The 22,975-nt window shown below is 34.1% G+C and overlaps 1 protein-coding gene and 1 pseudogene across 1 annotated transcript; one reads left to right on the plus strand and one right to left on the minus strand.

The window, feature by feature from the left end:
• The first annotated feature begins 6,151 nt into the window (after positions 1 to 6,151).
• On the plus strand, positions 6,152 to 9,035 carry LOC131020473 (protein SMAX1-LIKE 3-like). Its single transcript, XM_057949295.1, has 3 exons — positions 6,152 to 7,490; positions 7,554 to 7,746; positions 8,080 to 9,035. The coding sequence occupies exons 1-3, from the start codon at positions 6,409 to 6,411 to the stop codon at positions 8,929 to 8,931; spliced, it is 2,127 nt and encodes a 708-aa protein (XP_057805278.1). The 5' UTR covers positions 6,152 to 6,408; the 3' UTR covers positions 8,932 to 9,035.
• An 8,789-nt stretch (positions 9,036 to 17,824) lies between these two features.
• LOC131020474 (uncharacterized) lies at positions 17,825 to 20,474 on the minus strand (annotated as a pseudogene).
• Between the last annotated feature and the right edge of the window lie 2,501 nt (positions 20,475 to 22,975).

Genomic DNA, 22,975 nt, shown 5'->3' on the forward strand with positions numbered 1-22,975 from the left:
TTTTTCATTATCTTATAAGCAACACTCATTTTACAAAAAGAATTCAACTATAATTTTTTTATTTTCATCATATATCATTCTAATTTCATTTTTCTTCGATTTTCTCTCTCTAACAAAGATTTTCTCTCACTAATAAAAAATTCTATGTCTAGCTTATAAGCTCAATTATCCAAACACTTTGACAACTTATAAGCTATTAAAAACTACATCTTATAATCTCTTAAAACATCTTATAAACTCTTTAAAATAAGCTTAGTCAAACACCCTCTTAGTCCTCAACAAGGATCGCGCGGAAAAGCTAAAACGTTTTTTTGATATGATTATCATATCATGAAATTAAATATGTATTATAATAAATAAATAAATAAATTTACTAATAAAATACTAACAATCAAACTAGTATAAATTAGATCAAAATAATTAAATAAATGAAAATATAATTCACATAATATAGTTGAGACTTGAATCAATGATATCTTCATTATCTTGTAAGAGGAACTTTGGTGCCTCAGTTTTACCATTTGAACCGAAGCAAACGAAAGTTAAAACTTGTAATCATTCGAGACCAGTTTGTTCACATTAATCATGATCTATCTCCTAAAGTGTGTGTCACTTTCATTTCATTATTTAATTTATGGAGATGCATTGAAGCCCAACAACTTGTTTAATCATATTTAGATATTTCATCATCAACCAATACCAACTTCTTTTGTTCATACATATATGTATTTGCTCCCACATAATTAGTTTAGAAGACCTAAATAAATGTATTTTAAAAAAGAAATTAAATTGCTTTAGCTCACATGGCGGGGGACGCGTATTTGAAGGTCGAAAAGCATGAGAGTCTTTTGAGTAGATAGTGCCATACATATTACTTTTTAATAGTGCTTTCATGGTATATATTGCTTTAATCTACTTTAATTAGCTAGAGAGAGAAAAGATCGATAATTAGTGGGGGTGCTAATCCTGTATTATCTCCTGACACACACTCTTTTCTTTTTTATTGTAGTAACTTATTTTAATTTTTCAACATATTGATAGCTAGATATAGTGTAAGACTGCTGATAGAGAATTTAACTAGATAGAGATAATTAAATAAAATATTGGTAGCTTTTTCTAGATTTAACCTATTTGAACAAAGTTTATTGATCTTATTGGGACGTGAAAGCATGGGTCAATTAGTTATCAAAAGGAACAGAGAGAGAGAGAGAGTGTTAAATTTGGTTGAAACGACACTGCTTTAGTGGTAGTAGATAACTTTTCATACAGTTTATTTGGGTGCTCTTTGAATGTCTTTTTAGGCCATCAAAGATAGGAATGACGCCTTTTTGACTGAGATTAACCTTTGAATGAAGATAATACTTAGCGATTTTTATCTATAAAAAGGTGAGGATCAAAACACCCTGAAAAATCAAGATGCTTTATACCTAATACATATACAGATATTTAGTACATGCATCTACTAAATACGTATACGTACGTATAATTATCGAACTACAAAAAAATTATCTGACAGCTAGTTATACAATTTTAATGACATCAAGAGATATTATCAAAAAATTGTTTATATCTTTAGGTGCAAAAAAATTTAGCTATACTCATAAAAATATAAACAAATTTTATTACATTTAAACATATAATAAATTTTATAAATTTATGTCTAAATTTGCTACATCTAAAATTATTACAAAATATTCTCCCTCTCTCTCTGACATACACGCATACAAATTTTGTTACATTATTTTAATTATTATACTTAACAAAATTAATATTTTTCAAGAATTAATTATAAATATATTATCATAAAAAATAATCACACACATCACAAAAATAATTATACTTATATATATATATATATATATATATATATATATATATGTCACAATTTTTGTAACATGCATAATAACTAGTGATCACCTCAAAATGTCACACTATTATTAATGATATTTATAAATGTCATAATACTTAAAAAATTAATGATGTCAATATTGAAATATTTTGTTGCACCGCCAATTAATCAATTACAAATTTGAATAAAAATAGGTGGGTGGTTTGCTATATAGATGTCTTTATGTATGGGTACGTACGTCGGTACGTGCCAATATTGGTATGTCGCTCGTAGAAAAATAATTTAGGAAGCTCAAATAAAAATTAGCGTAGGTTTCATGAAGATTGGAGTATGAGCAAACTCAAATTCCGAGGCAGAGTAGTGAGAGAAAAATAGAGTAAGGTAGGCAATGCACAACTATAGAAATAAGACAATTTTTTAGTTGAACAATTCGGAAATATTATTCTTGGTTGCAGAATTTCTGAGGTCTTTGGGTCCCTGAGCAGAACCTTCTCAGTTTTGCTTCACTTCTACAGCTAATTAAATGTCCCTTTTCTCCTTTGCCAGAAAACACACACACACACACACACAAACTCGGAATTAATTTTGATCCTAGTTATCTATGATTGCTTTATTAATTTCACTCTATTATGTGAGTGTTGGCTTTGTCCTTTCCTTAAAGGAGAAAGACCCTGATGAAAAAATGAGAGAGATCATCTGCATTGTAGAATGATAATAGAGTAAATGATAATTTGCATTAATATATATATATATAGGGCGTGGTTCTAGAGAGAACTACATTATTTGTGAGAACATGAGAACCATCAAATCTAATGCATTCACTGTAAAAATTAATGCATTCGATGTTAAAATTACTCAAAAAAAAAAAATTTGCTCCATTCAAGATTCGAACTCAGGACCTGCATTCATCCAATAAGATGATGCATCCACCGTAGATCTTGATGGTCGAATGACTGAAAATGGTTCTCCATTCTTTTTTTATTTAGTGGTTCTTTCTTGAAGTTCTCCCTATATATATACTCCCTCCGTCCCTGAAATAAGTTCATCTTTTTTCTTTTTGGGACGTCCCTCAAATAATTAGTTCCTTTTTCTTTCTTTCCATTTTTGGACAACTACCTCACCACTAATAATACTTTATTTATTCTTACTTTTCACTTTTTCATCACTCCCAATACTAATTATAACACATTTTTCTCCACTATCAATACACTTTACCACTTTTTCTGAAAACTCGTGCCGTCCCCAAAGAGGAACTTATTTCAGGGACGGAGGGAGTATATATGTTGCACATGTCGAGTTTTTCTTTTCTTCCCTTTCGTTTGTTTTCTGAATTGAACTTCAAAGATAGAGACGATTGATATGAAATGGATGGTGACCAATGCATGGTTTTCATCTCTTTTTGTACCTACCTCGATGAGAAAAATGAGCACGCAGCTCAAAGTATTGCCCCGAAAACAAAGTAATGTAAATTAAATTTATATATCATTCATTTATTAAAATAGTACTCCCTCCGTCCCAAACGAAATGTCATATTTCTTTTCGGCACGTAGATTAAGAAATGTGTATAAAGTAGATAAAGTGGGTTGGTGAAAATTATTTAAATATTAGGTATAGAGAGAGTGTATTGCCAAAAAAAGAAACATGACATTTCGTTTGGGACAGCCCAAAAAGGAAAACAGGACATTTTATTTGAGACGGAGGGAGTAATATATATCGTATACGTACGTGTGTGTGTGTATATATATATATATATATATATATATATATCACAGTCACACACATATTTATATATAGAGAGAAAATTAAGATGATATGGAAATTAAGCTTCTTTTTTGTAGTATGTATGTAAACCCTAGAAATATTTGTTGAATTTGTATACAATGATTCCTAAATTTACTATCTTATCTCCTATTTGAATTTTCCGTAGTTGCATATGAATATCCAATTATTTCTATATATATAAGTAGATTATATGGTGTGTTGTACAACCATATAATTGAAATAACTTTATGAGATATAAAATTGATCACAACCGAGACGACTCTACGATGAATTGTTGATTTAAGCTGCAGTATAAATGAAAATAGTTTGTCTTGGATACTTCTATACTAATGCGTGTAAACACATTAATAGGATCACAGTGAAATGTATTCTTATATCTTGACGAATCAAGATCTCAGTGACTTAACGTGACCTAAATCTTAATAATTAAGATTTCATGTGTGTATATAAATTATATATCACTTTGTTTTACTATGGTTGAGAATATATTAATTTGAGTGTTCTGTATCATGAGTGATAGCAACTTATATATAACATTTAGTAATGTATATTAGGTAACCGTAACTGGTATAGAATGATAGCATCCCCTTAAGGAGCTTGAAAGGTTTATTGTGCTACACGCTGCATGGTACCGTGCAATAACAATGTTAAGTGATACTACTTGATTAAGGATTAATTAATAAGATAAGATCGGTAATAATAGGGCAAGTTTCGGTTCTATCATCTGTATATATATTTGAATAAATGCAACATAATGCAACTCACATGAATTAATACCGTATATAGTATTAGTATATAGTTTGTGATTGGGTTGTTGGAGTGTAGAATTAATCCTTTGCTTTGTATTGTTTGATAGAGAGAGAGCAAGAGAGGTGGGGGAAGTTCATAATCCCCATGCAAAATAGAGAAAAAGGAGGTTGCATGCAAAGCTTTATAAACTTTATTCGCTTGGTTGTGGAAGCAAAATCGCACACACTTCCCGATTCCTTCAAACAGACAGCCCCCACACCTTGCTTCACTTTTTCACCTCCTCGTTTTCTGTGTTTAATTTTATTCATTCTACCATACTTACATATATTTGTGTTTGTGCCCACAAACAAAAAACCCCCCCAAAAATATTTAAGCTAATAATAATAACAAAAGATCAACGTTAGGACTACCATAAAGTGAGCTATAACTGTGACGTCTACACAAAAAATTAAAGCGTCATTCATAATTTGGTAATTTTTGTAACTTTTTACCCGATTCAGCTAGCTTTACTGCTTTAGTCGTTCTTGAATGAAAATGCTATGACCACTTGCAGTGATTGGGAAAAAGGAAAAGTTGCACTTAAGTTATAATCATAAAACATTCTTCAATAATTATTAGATACTCCGATCCATACATTCATACATGAAATGTCAAATATTGTGTATAGTATGAGAGAATAAACCATCACATTTACTTAAATAAACCACATGCATGTGATATGAATATAGGCAAATAGAAAACGAAGAACAAAATGAAATAATGCATAAATTCACGTGTAAAACTCAAGATGAGAGAAAATCAAATTTTATTATGTGTCACAAATGAGAAACACTAATAACAATCTCTGAATCTAGACAAATTTCGACTAATTATAAGGGTCCATACTGTGGAGGCCCCCAATGAATGTAGTTGTGGCTATAGAGATATATATTGCGGAAAAATCTAATTATATCGCAAAGCCTTTCGAGCTCGATCCAAACAATACATTTCACTAATGTCACCATTATATTTGCATCCGAATTCAATCATATAAAATGAGTGGATCAAGATAATATCATCTCCAAAGTCACCACGAAAACACAAGAAATAGTACAAAGCGGTGAAGAAATAAATATGATAAGTATAATGTATATTAATACAAGATATTTGTCATGTCATAAATTGAGCATATATATTACAGAGACATAAATTTAAATTGAACACAAATCATTCGCACAATAACGAATTAATTTAATTAGATTAAATTCAAATAAAATAGAACTATATAACCCACATTTGATTAAGTGAAACTTCAACTAAAATTTAATTCTTTATTAATTTTTTTTTTATAGTGAATCAATTCTACCACTTAAATTAGACCTCGCCGACTATCCTCATCAGAAACCAAGCAATAATATACTCCCACCCTCGCGACTCATGAAAAAAGGGGATCGAAAGAAATCATAGAAATGGTGATTAAATTAAGTAAGTGTAAGCTGCATGAAAGGCAGAGTCCCACTAACACCACATTCCATAAATATGTATAATAAAATGATAACAAAATGTGTGGAGAAAGAATGAGATAGAGAGTAAAGCTGATTTGCCTTTGGTATTCCTCCTCCTTGTCAGCACATGCATTCCACTTTCCCACTGCAACATTCGACTTTGGACTAATGCACTATTTTCTACATTTCTATAATTGCCATCGCACCACAAAGTTCATTTCTACACACAACCATATATATATATATATATTATTCCTAACATATATGTATATCTCCACAAGACGGATAACATACTTTACCTATATTTTATATTCAAACATTTTCTTTCACCTCATCAACAAGAAAAGAATTCTCTTTCTCTTTTATCTATATTTAACTGTCTTCATCAAACACAGTCCACAATCCCAGTCCCCAACAACAAACACCAAACTTTTCCCATTTAAAAAAAAAAAAAAAAAATCCCCCATTGTCATGCAACAAAAACCAAGTTTCCCGTAGGTTTTTCCGATCAAATTAACAATCCACACATAGCAAATTAGAGTAATGAGAGCGAGCGGGAACTGCGCGGTGCAGCAGGGTCTGACGGCGGAGGCGGGCGGGGTGGTGAAGCAGGCGCTGGTGCTGGCGAAGCGGCGCGGCCATGCACAGGTGACGCCGCTCCACGTGGCGAACACGATGCTGGCGGCGGCGGGCGGCATCTTCCGGGTGGCGTGCCTGGACTCGCACTCCCACCCCCTCCAGTGCAAGGCCCTGGAGCTGTGCTTCAACGTGGCCCTGAACCGCCTCCCCGCGGCCTCCACCCCGCACCACCCCTCCATCTCCAACGCCCTCGTCGCCGCCTTCAAGCGCGCCCAGGCCCACCAGCGCCGCGGCTCCACGGACAGCCAGCAGCAGCCGCTCCTGGCCGTGAAGATCGAGCTGGAGCAGCTCATCATCTCCATCCTCGACGACCCCAGCGTCAGCAGAGTCATGAGAGAGGCCGGCTTCTCCAGCACACAGGTCAAGATCAACGTCGAGAAAGCCATCTCCTTACAGCTCGGCCGCTGCTCTCCTCCTCCTCCCACCTCCAAACAAACCCTCCTCTCATCTTCATCTCCACCCGGAAATGAAGATTTGGATGCCATAATCGACACTCTTCTGATGCGGAAGAGCGTCGCCTTGGTAGGCGAGAGCACATCCAACTTAGAAGCCACAGTAAAAGGCGTGATGGATCGGGTTGAGAGAGGGGAGGTGCCGGAGTCTCTGAGAGAGGTGAAGTTCATAAGCATCCCGCCCTTTTGCAATCTCCGCCGCGACCAGGTGGAGCTCAAGATAAGGGAGCTCACGCGTCTCGTGCAGAGCCTTGTCGGGAGAGGGGTGGTGCTGTATTTGGGAGATCTCAAATGGATCAGTGATTATAGAGCTGGTTTGGAGAGACAGGGAAGCTACTACTGCGCTGTGGAGCACATGATCATGGAGATTGGGAGATTGGTTTGGGGCATTGGAGAGATGGAGAGGTTTTGGCTCATGGGAATTGCCACCTTTCAAACTTACATGAGCTGCAGAAATGGCCACCACTCTCTTTGGGGGCTCCACCCTCTCACCATTCCTGTTAATAGCTTGGCCTTCACCCTAGTTTCCCACAGGTATTTTTTTAATTAAGTTGATAATTATGATTAATTTACAAATATATATCTGTATTGGTTCAGTGATGAAAAGAGTGAAAGTAGACGAGGCACGAGAGCAGAAAACGAAGAGATGAAGCTTTCTTGCTGCGTGGAATGTTGGGAGAAATTCCAAGGCGAAGCACGAGACTTGCAAGCGAGTGCCAACGACCTAGCTTTGTCGAGATTGCCTTCTTGGCTTAAAGATGAAAGTAGGAGACTAAATGACAAAGACCAGGTGCCTGCCTATTTATTTCTGTCTCGTATAGTAATAATCATAAAGTTGAAAATAATAATATGGTCACTTTTCCCAGTGACTACTCAAGATTTTTATTTACACAAATTGTAACGAAATAACTATTGAATTATGAAAGTACTACTGAGCATTCGAACACGGCGGCTAGCTGGGGTAGCCCTTGTATTCGAAAACAATAATAAAAAATCTCCAATTTGGTAACGTAATCCCGAGTTGAATAAACTGAATATATAGCTAATTCTCGTGTGGGTTTTTTTTTTTTTTTTTTTTTTTTTTTCGTAATTGTTTTCGTTACAATGTAATTGTTGGTTTCAGAAGTGTGAGGCGATGAATGAATTATGCAAGAAATGGAAGTCATTGTGCAGCTCAGCCCACAAACAAGGTTCATCTTCGTCAGCTTTCCTCTCGGCCCCGAATTCGGGTTCATCGGGGGACGCCATGGACTCGGACGGCTCACAAAAGCTGAAAGAATTCAATGCAGAAAATCTGAATGTGCTATGCAATGCGCTGGAGGAGAAGGTTCGATGGCAGAAGGAGATCATCCCCGAAATCGCGGGGACGATTCTGCAGTGCAGGTCGGGAATGGTGAGGAGGAAAAGCCAGAGCAGCGGCAAGGAAGAGACGTGGCTCCTTTTCGTGGGCGCCGATGAGAAGCAGGCCAAGGAGAAGATCGCCAGAGAGCTGGCTAAGCTCGTCTTCGGCTCCTATTCGAGTTTCGCGTCGATCGGATTGAGCAGCTTCGTGGACTCGTCGCCCCGGAACAAGCGGGGCAGGGATGAATGCAAGAGTTATATCGATAGGTTTGCGGCGGCGGTGGCGGCTGATCCTCGCCGCGTTTTCTTGGTGGAGGATTTGGAGCAGGCCGATTACTGCTCGCAGATGGGGATTAAGAGGGCGATCGAAAAGGGGAGAATCGTTGACCAGAACGGCGACGAGGTTGGCCTCGCCGATGCCATTGTTGTATTCAGTTGCGAGAGTTTCCGGTCGAGTAGTGTTGATCGGAAAGCGGTCTCCGGCGCCGGAGAGGAGGGGGCGGGCGGCGGTGGTGCTTTCTTGGATTTGAATATGTCGTTTGAAGACGACGATGGTGCGGAGGTTGATGATTTGGGAATTCTTCAAAATGTGGATAGGCGCGTAGTGTTCAAAATTCAGAATTTTCGGCAATAGTTTCTTCTTCTTTTTTGTTTGTAGAAAAGACAATGAATTCATTTTCTAGCAGTAAGTTGGGTCAGATTTAGCTGGGTATAAATAAAACACTTAATTCAAATTTATCTCCATATGTTACTCAAAAAAAAAAAAATCTCCATATGCAATTATATATGAATTCCCATCATCATTTCCAACTAAAAAGAAATTAATTTAATTAATTTCCATCATTTTTCGTATATTATAATTATCATTCTTGTCGTGCGATGCACGAAGATATCATATTTGTAAAATTGGTAATGTCGTATATATAACGCTATTTATTATTAAGTTATAGTTTAATTGAACATTGATCTCATAGTGACTTTTTGGCCTAAATTTAAAAAATTTATAAATATGTGCTGTATATAACTATATAAGAATACCGGATTCTTGTGACAATATTTATCCTTATAACATTTTTCAATATGTAATAAATAAATAATTTTATGAAAGTATTTAAAATTTTGTTTTCGAACTTCTTTTATTAGTGTACGCCTACCATTTTTTACTCATATATAACTACTTTAAATCTTAAAAATTTACAATATAGTATACCATAAATATATAGTATTATATTATCGAGTAATTCAATATTGAATAATTAAATATGCTAATAGTGGTTGTATAATGAAGTATATAAGTGTTAAAATTTAAAAGGTATTATAATATTTTTTTTTTGACTTTGGGGGAGGAGGAGCGGTGGGGTTTGATCCCTGAACCTCACTGTTCGTAGACAGGAGTTCGCACTACTTGGTGTCCCCTTGGGGGACAGGTACTATAATATTTAAATAAATAAATTTAATTACATGTACAGGTTATGTTTAAATCAAATACATCTAATTTGACTACCTCGTTTTAATATGACAATTCATTTAATTAAGTAAATTAACTACATGTATATATAGCTATAGGGGATGGCTAAAATAAGTACACACTTCTTAACATATAAAATAAGAATCATTTCAAGCCCTTAGATCATCAAGATCTACGGTTGATTCATCATCCTGTTGGATGAATTCATGGTCCTAAGTTCGAATCTCAAAGGTAGCAAAAATTTAATTTTCGCAATTCATACCTTTATACAGCCAATTCATACGTGTTTTACATAAAATTCATACATTTTTTTTCTAGTTCTTATTTCTTTTTTTCTTTTTTTGAGTTTTTTCTTATTTTAAGAGGTGCTCTCACGATAGCCCTTCCCGTTATAGCTATATATAAAGATATAGATATATAAGTGTTAATTATAATGATCATTATTAATACTGACATTAGTATAATTTTGGGGGTAAATGTTATACGAAGTGATTCTCCTTTTATAAATATATAGATATAGATATAGATACGATGGACTGCTTAGATGTGTTGTTTTTAAGTCATCACAGGCATGTATTATTCAGAAGATTCGAATATATCACGCAAAGACGTGTGGATATCCAAACTTAGTAAGTAAGCGAGTTCAAAACAAAAGGCAAGTAGCGGTAAAAGAAATCGAAATTTTGAAGTGTAAAATCAAAAAATCCCAAAATAAAAAGGGCCTATTATGCTAACAATCTTGACTGGATCAATAATAGTGATGAACTCAGATAAAACATAAAATGAATATTATTTGCACTTTTAGACTAGTTTGGCTTTTCCATTTTCACAAACATTTTTTTTTACCTAAACAAAATTCGAAAGGTAAAAAGAAAAAAAAGAGAGAAAGAAAGAAAAATGGAGAGCAATATCGCTCTATTAATTAAGTAGTCGTGCCTGTTCTAAAAAGATTGGTAGCTAGTGTTAATTGAATTTTCCTCCCCAAGAAAATGGTATGTTTAAAATGGGCAATCGATTGGATTTCGATGTCTGATTGTGAATCAATGTGTAGCCTTTAAAGAAAGTGATGAGTTTCCAAAACAAAACGGAAAAGAACGATAAAGCAAGAAGCTAATAGTAAAAAAAAAAAAAGCAAAATAATTAAAGGTGAAAATATCTTGATTACAAAGATGAAAATAATTAACTTGCTTTCCCTTTTAGTTTTTACGAGGTCGAAAACAAATAAAATGGAAAAAGGCCGTTTAGAGTTTTGACCATTTTTTGGAAGAGTCGGACTCCGTCTCCAAAAGATTAGTTTCCGCAAAGCTACAAACATCTTTCCCCGCCAATGAAGCAATGGTTGGTGGTATAATAGAGTACATGCTCTTTGTCAATCAATGTATGTGTCAGGTGTATGATATAGCTACATCCACTAAGGATTGTGATGTTACTCGAGCATTGATCATAGAGTAACTACGTACTCGTAGTATCGGAATAACTTCAAGATGAAGATGACATCGGCGGGCCAAATACCAAGAAGGTTAATAATTCTACTCAATTCCGAGATTCCAAGAAAATCAGACAACAAAATACCTGGAGAGCAGGTAACCGCTTTGAAGCTGCAGAGCGTGGCCAGAAGAGGACCACCCCGCGTCGTAACAGTGTGTTTCTGAATTAATTCTTTTCCCTATAGGTTCTTTGTGACGTGTAAAGTGATATAATTTTTTATGCAAGGTGTTTCGAAGAAGAAATCTGGTGAAGTAACTCAAAAATTCCTAGCCAGGAAGACAATAAATTTCTTGTCTCAGGAGACAATTAAAATGGAAGAAAGCCATTCTTGAAGTGCGTGTCATACCATGGTTGAGCATATGACTGTGGTAAACCCCCTTTTCTGCGTTAAAAATAAAGCCAAACAAATTAAAAAACCACTTTACACGTGGCATCATCTGGAGAGACCTCATGCACTACATCTCATGTAAGATGGAACGTCCCAAGAATTGGCCCATTTTTATTAGTGGAAGAATGGTCCAAAAAAGAAAAATGCACATTCTTATGAACGTCCCAAAATGACAAAAAATGCACTCTTATGAGATAGGTGAAGTATTATAGTATTTAGGGCTGTCGATCGGTTTGGATTCGGTTATCCGTACCCGAATCCAAAATATGTCATATTGCACTAACTATTTCCGAACCGTTTTAGGTGTTCGGTTACCCAATAACCGCTTCGGTTAACCGATTCGATTATTTGGATATTTGAATACCCATTTAAAAAATTAAAATTCACAATAGATTAAAAAGTTATGACGAGCGTAAAGCGACAATCCCTCTTCCTTACAATACAAACACAATGCTCGTAAAATCTATCAGATTTCATAACTCCACAACAACTAATACAAGTGTGGTACACATGAAAACAAATACAAGCAATGGACTACAATGAATCAAGTACGCAGCAAATCTCATACAACAAAGGGAGTCAAACGACCGCCAGCGTGGCGGAGCGGCTTGGACTGGAGCGCGACGTCGCGCTCGCGTAGGAATCAGGATGTAGCAGATGGAGGGCGGCTCACGGAGGTGGTGGACGGTGTCGGACGGTCGGAGAGGGGAGAGGGAACAGGGTGTGAGTCGTATGTGACAGACTGCGTGAAGGAGGAGGACTGCCCTAACTTAGGGTTCTCACTTCCTAATTTTTAATTTTTATAATACAAATATACAATTTTTATAATATATATATATATATATATATATATATATATAGGGAAGGGCTAAAATAAGAGCATTTCTTAAGATATAATCATTTTCAGCCCTTAGATCATCAAGATCTACGGTTGATTCGTAATCCTGTTGGATGAATTTATGGTCCTGAGTTCGAATCCCAAAGGTAGCAAAAAATTATTTTTCACAATTAATACTTTTATACAAAGAATTCATACGTATTCTACATAAAATTCATACATTAAAAATTGCTCTTATTTCTTATTTTAAGATGTGTTCTCACGGTAGCCCACCCATATATATATATATATATAGGGAGAGGTTCAAATAAGAACCACTAATAAAATAAGAACAGAGAACCATTTTAAGCCATTCGATCATCAAGATCTACGGTGGATGCATCATCTTGATGGATGGATGCAGATGCTGGGTTCGAATCCTGATGCAGATGGTGGATGGATGCAGATGAAGGGAGCAAAAAAATTATTTTTTTTGGATGCATTAAATTTAATAGCGGATGCATTAATTTGTATAGCAGATGCAGTAATTTTATTGGTTCTTATGTTCTCACGATAATTGTGGTTCTCACTATAACCGCACCATATATATATATATATATATATATATATATATATAAAATAATTAATTAAATAATTTTTGGGTATCCGGTTAACTCGAATCGGTTATCGGGTTAATCGATACTCGAAATTTTTAGAAAAGTAATAATCAAAACCGACCCAATAATCAAAAATTTTGGTTATTGGATACCCAAATTCAAGAATTTTGGTTCGGTTAATGGATTATCCAAAATCTGATAACCAATTAGACAGCCCAAATAGTACTATTTGTTAAAAGTCTCTTAAAGTACACATGTAATTGATATAATCCTTATGTATATATATACTAGTATTTTGTATGCAATTTAAAATTAGAACAAAAAAATCTAATATTAAATCTCCACGATAGAATAATTTTCATTTTGGAATATAATTTTTTATAGTCCTATAAATATATAATAAAATAGAGTGTATATATATAACAGAAAGTCTCATGAATTCCTCCGACTCACCATTTGTACTATTTAATGATGTTTACGTTAATAGTTTATTTAATCAGTCTGGATACGATTGAGATTTATTTTTCTTTATCATCTTCTCAAAACTACTCTTTATTATTTTATTTTTCTTTTTTTGAATTTAGAATTATAAAAAGTATTTAAATATAATCAAATAAGCAACATGCACGCAGGCGAGACCTCTACCACACAAAGGTTGGAAAATAATCGCACGTGGACGAAATCACTACCCACACAATAGTGTAAAAATTACACCGCACGCAGGCGAAATTGAACTCAAGACCTTTCACGAAGGAGAGTATCCAAGAGTCCAAGATCTCTCACGAAGTAGAGTCTTTAGGTTCTACCCTTTCTTCTTATATTACGCAATAATTATTAACTTGACACTAAATTATGGTTTAAAATTTGTAAGCTGTAATCGGTAAATTTCCACGGTTTTTTACTTTCTTCTTTGAACAATAAGTTCCAAGTGTAGATAGACAAAGAAAACTCAAAATTCATTATACTGGATCGTCAATATATTTTCCTTAAAAAGTATAGTTTTGCATTGACATTGTCAACATACTAATACTATATATGTTCATTAGTTATAAGGGTTTAATGAAATAAAAATACAAAACTCAAACAAAACAGAAACTTAGTGGTCGTTGGTTCAAGTACAGGAATGGAAATAGAATGGAATCAATTAAAGGAGTGGAATGGTAACAATAACCATTAATAGCAATGGAAATGAATCACTACTAAGGGCCTGTTTGATATGGGTTTATAGGTAGGATAAATTAAATTAATACAGATTAGTATGATATTTGATATCATGTGCAGTTAATATTGTCAACTCCTACTTAATCCTACTTCTCCATGCTATTTTGTGGGATTAACCCATACTAATAATCCGCCCACCCCCCCTCGGATAAATTTAATACTGAGAAGTTGGATAAAAATTCTGTTACCCTTCCTCACGCATATCGATGCAAATGCCCAAGTAATGGTGGACACACATGATATTTTTAAAATTATGTGAGGATAGTTTTGGTATTAGATAATATAATCCAACATAATCCTATGGATATCAAACATAATATAGGATTAAGTAGCCATGATATCAAACACCCATGAAATAATATAAATCCACACTAATCCACACTAATTTCTCAAGATAATTTTAATCCTAATCAATCCTAAACTGCAAATCAAACGGCCCCTAAGGGATTTTTTTTTTTTTTTTTATGTTTCCCATCTATTTTGATGGGTAACAATTTGGGTGATTGGGTTACCCTCAAATAAGGGTAATGGTTAACTCATTACCCAAACCAAATAACAAATAATAGATTCAATTAATTAATTGAATCCCTTTCCAACCTCCAAAAACACCCAACCAAACATGGGCTTAATTAGGAAATATACCGAGCTAGCTCGACAGCAGTGCACCTAGCTATTAATTATTAAAACACACAAGTCCCTTTTCTTTCGATTAAACAGCTCTCCATGATATAAGTACTCCATTTACTTATCTTATTTCTTTGATGATTAACACTAAGTAGAAAAATGAAATGTAATAATTTTACATAATTGCTCCATTAATAATCCCAATAAATAGTTAAAGAAATATTATGTGGATTGAAGTTACGAAAAAATTAAGGTGTGAGGAATCCATAACGTAATGGTTGGGCAAAGTAGGAGTAACTTTTCTGCTTTAGAAGGTTTAAATGAGAAAAGCAAAATCTTCCCCAACAAAAAATCAAAAGATAGCACTACTTTCATGCTTTGTGACGTGTTTTTACAAAGGATAACACTTTTTTTTTCTTTAATTTTCATAACCCTGGCTAACATTCTTCTCCCTAAAAAGCATTGTGAAGTAGAAGAATAAGGGTCCATACCCAATGCCAATAGTTTGGGTATAAGTGAATAAATATTAAAAGGATTTAATCTTTTTTCATTAAACCAACTCTTTGAATTTTTTACAACTAATCTCGACGCAATTCCATGAAAACCGAATGAACATATGATGAGTTGGCAGAAAAAATTTATGGTGGGAGCTTTCAATAAAGTTAGTTAAATTTGTTGTGATTTAATTTGATGATGAAGGCTTCTACATATAATACCAATAATTTGACAATTTAATTACGATGGTATACTAAATTACATATACTAGGTAGTTTGAGTGGAGTGAAGAAGCCATATTTGAACTGGGATAAAGTTGATGCATGTTAGGGTATTTGTTGTGGCTGCTTTTGGAAAAGAGCATATGAGTTCCCGGAAATTAGTGCAGATTGTAAAGGGGGAAAAAGGTGTTTGATTACATATTCTTGTCTAACTTTTTATTTTTCCAAATACTTATGGATGAAGGGTTTCAAATTCCTATCTCAAAAAACAGTTGTATTTTTTTGTTACTGGATAATTAGCCGACATGTCAACTATTATATACTAAGATTTAATTTGCAAGAAAAAGGGTCCAAATTGCTATTGATAAAGATTAAATTAACTTTTTCTTAACAAAGATAAAGATCAATTAGGACCTATAGTCTAGTCTCTTCAAGTTAAACACTTAACTTCTTTTTACCAATTAAGCTTTCAGGCAATTAGTATTCGTACTGGGATTCCTATGTAATAACTAGAGTATTAACCAAAAGATAAAGATCAATTAGGACCTAGTCTAGTCTCGTCTGTTGGTAAGACGTGTTTCTCGTTTAACCAATAGGTCGGAAGTTCGAGTCACCTAGAAAACTAGAGCATGATCAATATTTTTCTTTCTTTCTTTGGGTATAATAGTTTTTTTTTTAAAGTATTAATTAAATTTTAATTAGAACCGTGCATCGTGCATTCATGTGCACACCTCTTATTTTGTAGCATCTTATCTGAGCTTCAATTGAGTGGAATCCTCACAAAAATTTGATCACAAACTAATCTTCGCTAATTCGCATATTTGGCCATGACAAACTTACAAAGTTGGCCTTTCTTTAATCACTAAACTTAGTTTAAATATGTCAATTAATTAGGCGCGTTATGGTAATCATCGACGGATTATTTTTCATCGGTAATTCCGTCGGAGTCAGGTAAGTTTTTTTAGTGTAGTATATCACCGACAGGCTCTCTTGCTAGGTAGCTAGTAATTATCTATGAAAACTTGAAAGAATAATTTCCAAAAATTATTCGAAATGCGAAAGCATATGGAATCTAATTCTACCTCAAAAGGGGGAAGGGAGATACTCGCCACGATGAGTGATTAAAATAAATTAGCAATTAAGTGTAGAAAGTGGACAGCCCTTTTAACACAAAGTTGTTCTCTTTTTTGCACACCTAGCTCGTGCATTATAATTGAAAAGTTAACTTTAATCAATTTCAACTTTCTTTCTTTCTTTTTTCTCTACCTTTTAATGGTACTATATTCCTTTTTTCTATTGTTTGATCTTATAATTTTTGGGTGTAATCTTGGGGAGAAAAAAGCTGTCCACCTTGTTATAAGAATTTCATTTGCATGGACTAAAAAGGTGGCTACCACAATCGTCACATATGTATATATGTTTTCTTTCTATTTTATATTTGTGAGACACATGGACACCATTCAATCATCCCATTCTATAATTGTTGGATTCGAATGAGCAATTAACTTATGAATTCAATGTTTATCTTCTTAAATCCAAAAATAATTAAATCTATTAGCTAGCTAGTGTGCTAGATTGATTTTTTTCACACAATTACATTTATATGTATATCATGTTTCACTTAATTATCGGGTGTTGATATGCTTATATATATTTGTGTGTTTTTACAATCAATTGATATTGTAATAGCTAGCACATACTGATCATGTTAATAAAATACTATGAGCTTTGACACCAAAATATAACAATAAATAGTATTGTGCCAAACTTCTATTCCAACATAATTAAGTTGACATAACTAAGATTTAGCGACGGAATTTTTCGTCGCTAAACCTGAAAATTTCGTAGCTAAATTCTATTAGCGACGGAATAACAACGAAAATTTTCCGAATCTAGAATCATGGTCGCTAAATTATTAACGACGGAAAATAGTTCTGTCGTTAGATTTAACGACGGAATTAGCGACGGAATATTCCGTCGCTAAACCTTAGTTGCCATTTGGTTGTAAGAGAGCTAGCTACAGAATTATTCCGTCGCTAATTCTGTCGCAGAGGCTTACCTCCATTCATCATAATTCTGTTGTAGTTCCGTCGCTATTTATGAATTTTATATATAAAAAACAATAGAAACCTTTATAAACATCAATAATACCACATTACAATAATTTTAAATATCAAACAATTCAACATTCCTCAAAATGCAATAGCAATCCAGTATCATAGAAATTCGTTTATTAACGTATTCAACAAACCAACTTCAAATTCAACTAATCTCATACAAATTGGAGGGTGCTAACATTCAACAAACCTACAATATGCCATTTTCTGCAACTAGTAAAACAAAGAGTAGAAAAGTTGGAGGGTAAAAACTGTAATGAAAAAATTCTACAATGTGCCATTTTCTTGTTTTCTCCTTTGCATATGCATATCTTTCCCAACATCAATGATCTTAAGCTGCACAAACAGTTGAAACCAAATAAACGCCGAAGAGATCAAGGAGATGATTTCCAGTCGAACTGAAGATCGTTGAACCCATTGACTGATGATTTTCTTGTTGGCTCACTTGGAAGTTGCCTATGGTGAATCTTCATACTTTCCTTGCCACCTGTAAATCGATTTATAGACATAATAATGAGTTGAAGTTGAAGCATCATGGGAAGTCATAGAGGTTAAAGTTACCCCTACTTTCAATAATAATAAAAAAAATAATAAAAGAACCTGAATTCATCTCCTGTTGGAATCTTGAGTTCCAAATCCTCTTCGAATGGCTGGAATATCTTCTCGATCTTTTCTGCCTCAACGGCGTCGAGGGTTGGCGGGTCCCACTGCAGCCATATTTTCAGAAAAGGATGGGATTGAGTTTGGTGTGGGAAGGACAAGACTGTCATGACTCATGAGTATGATTTAGTTGAAGAACACTTGATTGATGCATCACCTAAAAAGGAAGTTATCCGGTATTTATGATTTATCTTTTGCTGAATAAATAGCAAACAAACACACCAAAATGTACTCACAAGAGGCAAAGTCTATAAAACCAAGCAAATTGTGATCTACATTTTTGACTTTCTCGAACTCTTTTGAGAATATCTGTAGTGCCATACTTTGCTTTGTCGCCTCCATTCTCCAAACCTGTTTACATGTGTAGATTATACACAAAAGATTTGAATGAAAGCAGCCGATCTATTGGAACAAAAAAACCACGAAAATATCCTCTTACCTTTGTTTCAATTAGTTTCTTTAGAAGCATGAGCATTCTTGTCACTGTAAAATGAGAGTTCTATCAACAAACACACACACTCAAATAATGGGAAACTTGTGGATTGTTCGAAATGCAATTTTGGAGACGAAGATTTGGATGAGGAAAACATACACAGCTGCATGTTTGCTATCATTGGAATAGATAGCAAGCTTAGCTTTGTTGTCAGCAGCATTGTTGATTTTTCTGTCCAAGAAATAATTCAACGTCGTTCCTAGATAAAGCAAAAAAGTATATATGAAGAGGCTTAGGTTCACATAAAACAGCAACTTATTAGAAATTCCTAGTTACCTATGACAACAGTTATGCTGGATGTGATAATTAACCTCAGTCACTAACAAACCAACGAATGCCCAAGCACACTGCGTCGCCAGATTGCCAAGACTCAGAACAATCCCACCACCCATTTTAAACAACACACTAGACCAATTATCCTGCATCAATATGTTTTAGCATACATAATCTTAGCTCAGCTTAGAATGTTCATAGTCATAGCTATTGCAAGATTCAAATAAAGCAGGAAACTATAATCTGACTTGAGATAGCTGGTCTAGGAAGTTTGGCCTTTGATTTTCAATTTCACCAAATGTCACCTGCAATGTACCTGCAATGTTATAACAGACAAACAACATAAAGAAGTCGTCTGCCATATTAATAGCAAACAAACAAAGCCACAAAATGAACCTGCAACGTACAAACAATATCTGTTGCAGCAAAAATAGCTCCAATTGCTGGAAATACAAAAGGTGGTTATAAGCAAAGATGAATAAAAATATAATGCGAGTGTGTGTGTACGTGCAAGAGAGAGAAGAAGACAGGAAGAGGTTTCACAAAGATAATCCCCAATTACAAGACCAAGATCCATTTTGCCAAAGACGGCAATAGCACCATTTCATAAATTTCCTCACACCAAACAGAACCATCCTTTTCAAAATATATAAAAATACAAAACAAGTATGTGAACTGATTTTCAATAAGTTGCAATTCTAATATATGATTTTCATCTAAAAATAGCATTTAAGCCTGTAACATGGTTTTACGAAGTTACAAATAATTTTAGCGGTGTGCTATTTCTCTCAAGCTTTCTTTCCACTTCCAATTCATAAGGAATGATATGTCAATAGGAAAAAATCACCTTTGCGGAAATAGATAACCATAACTGAGATGTATTAAAGGTAGATTGCTAAACCTAGTGATAACCATAAATGAAGAAAAGATCTTCGGTGAACAAAAATAGGTGTGAGCTTTTCCCTCCACTTACAAGCAAAATCATAACTCTGTTGTATTGTGAGTTGATCCCGCTGTCTTCGTGGCGCCGGCGACGCACCAGCGGCGGGCGGAGGCGAACTGCAGGCCGAGGGTCCATTTTTCGGAGAGCGGGTCGAAAGTTAGAGGCTGAGAGAGGGCGGAGAGCAAGTCGTCGTTGGCGGCGGCGATGACGATGAGCTTGCCAGAGGCGAAGATCGGATCGAAGGAGACGAATTGGATAGGGGTGGTGGTTCTCGGCGGGGAGGATTAGGGCGTAGAGAGAGAGAGAAAAAGGGGGAAAGACGGAGTAAAGGGATAAAGCCACCATTTATTTATTTTTCTTTTTTTCTTATAGTAATATGAAATTTAACGACAGAATAATAATTCCGTAGTTAAATTTAAATTATTTAAATAATTAATAATTTTAGTTACAGAATAATTCTGTCGCTGAATTTTAATTATTTAAATAATATATATTTTTTATTTTAACTACGGAATTATTCCGTCGTTAAATTTAAATTATTTTATAATTATATATTTCTTAATTTTAACTACGGAATAATTCCGTAGCAAATACTTATGACGGAAATTCCGTCGCTAATTTCGTCGTTAATTGTCGAAAATGTAAGCCGTCGTTGGTCTGTCGTTAATCCGTTATAATTTTATGACGGAACTTGATTCCGTCGTTAATTCTGTCGCAATTCAGCTGTTTTTTTGTAGTATTAATGCAGATCTATCAATATAATTCCAGACTACACTCTATATCTCCATTGCATAATAACTAGTTTTACTAGCAAAAAAAATACTCCCTCCGTCCCAACGAATTGTTGAGTCGTATTTTTTTTCGGATCATTCCAATGAAGTTGAGTCGTTTCTTTTTTTGAAATAAATTAAAGCTATTTTTTCATTCACTTTTTTATTAAACACTAACTCCTTAAATCTCGTGCTCAAAAGAAACGCCTCACTTTCGCTGAGACGAAGGGAGTAATAAAAAAAGGTGATTTTAGATATGACCATTGTCCTTCAGTATATATATAGTATATTCTCATATAACAACTTAATTGTGTCGCATAAATTGTAATGCAACCACACCATGCATGCACCTCTTTATTTACTCCCTCTGTCCCGGTTACCTTGAGATCTTTTTTTTTTTTTTTGAGAAAATAGTGTTTTGTGTGTAGGTGAAAATATGAATAAAAGGTAAAATTTTTGTCAAATAAAAAAATATCTCAAGATAGATTGGACACCCAAAAAGGAAAGTGTCTCAAGATAAGTGGGACGAAGGGAGTATGATTTACTCTCTCTCTTTTTTTTTTTTTTTTTCACGCGAACATTATAAAATGTGACTAGGGTATACGGTACACTTAATTACCAATCCATGTGACACAAATTTCATAGTAATATAAGTTATGAAGAGGAGTTTATTGATGGGTTTGAGTCATTTTAAATAATTTGCAAAACTAATCAAAGCTTGTAAAGCATGGGCCTCAACCCGAGTTTTGTAGCTAGCCTTTTGGTTCACAATTCATATTGGGCCGGCCCGTAAGATAGTGGGAGATTCGGAAGAACTAACAGCCCGGCCCCTGGCCCATATTATTCACATAAGTAGGAAAAAAGGAAATAGATGGACTTGGAGATAAATATTCAACCTCACTCTTTACACAGAAGAGTCTTACTACTCATGTCCCCGAAGGAACACAAGATTCTTAAAAGATCTACTCTTATAAATGATTTAAACCTTTTGGGCCCAGTATGTTTATATATACATGAGTATTCTTAAATAGCCAGATTATTCGGTTCAATCAAAGTAAAAATCGGTTTTCCTCGATACGTTCTCTTTGATTGTAAATTTATCATGGAAAAATAAAGGATAAACAAAATTTCACCCTTTAAATTCTTCATTTCTTTTCCCATATTTTCTATTTGATCATTACTCATTCCTCATTTACACTACAAATGAGGGATAATATTATCCCTCCAAAAATGGTGTAATAATATTATCCCTCATTTGTAGTGTAAATGAGGATTGAGTAAGGGTCAAGTAGGAAATGTGGGAAAAGAAAGGAAGGATTTAAAATGTGAAATTTTGTTTATTCTTCTTTTTCTCATGATAAATTTACAACCAAAGAAAACGCAGCCTTACGAAAAAACTAAGAAACGGTTTAACTGAACTTTTTTTCCTTTACTTGACATTTGAAAATGAATGAATGTTCACGTCATTGAGAAAATGCTATCCATATTAATGGTCAGAGATATTTAAAAAATTCAAAATTTGGAATTAATATGTGACATCTCTCTATATAAGGAATGGAGTGATATTTTTGTAAAATCAAAATATTTTTTTATTAATAAATAATTAATGATAAATTACGTACCAATCTGCGTACCCTCTTTGAATTAAGAACGCTGAACGACCATATATTGGCCGCACAGATTATATATGGCATGAAAGACTGGTGCTGAAAATGAGTCGAATTACTCGGATATGGATTCGATAAAAACTCCTTCAATCTATTTAGTAAAGTTGATCGTTATTAACTGCAAGACCCATGTTCGTACGTGTTTGGTGGTACTCTATTAATTTGTTAGAATGTGAATAAGTTTGATAGTCTGTGATTTAACTTAAAAATATAAAATTAACAACATACAACTTATATTTCTATATATTATAGTATTACTTAAAAAAAAATCCTATATTGGAGTATATATTACTAATAGTTGTGTTAAGTCATTGACTAAATTCATTTTCTATAAGAAAATAATGAACTTAATTTAGCAAATGTACTATGAAATGTGAACATAATCATATATTTTAAATGCAAATATAAATTTATAA

This window comes from Salvia miltiorrhiza, chromosome 4 (genome assembly GCF_028751815.1).
Source record: "Salvia miltiorrhiza cultivar Shanhuang (shh) chromosome 4, IMPLAD_Smil_shh, whole genome shotgun sequence".
NCBI lineage: Eukaryota > Viridiplantae > Streptophyta > Magnoliopsida > Lamiales > Lamiaceae > Salvia > Salvia miltiorrhiza.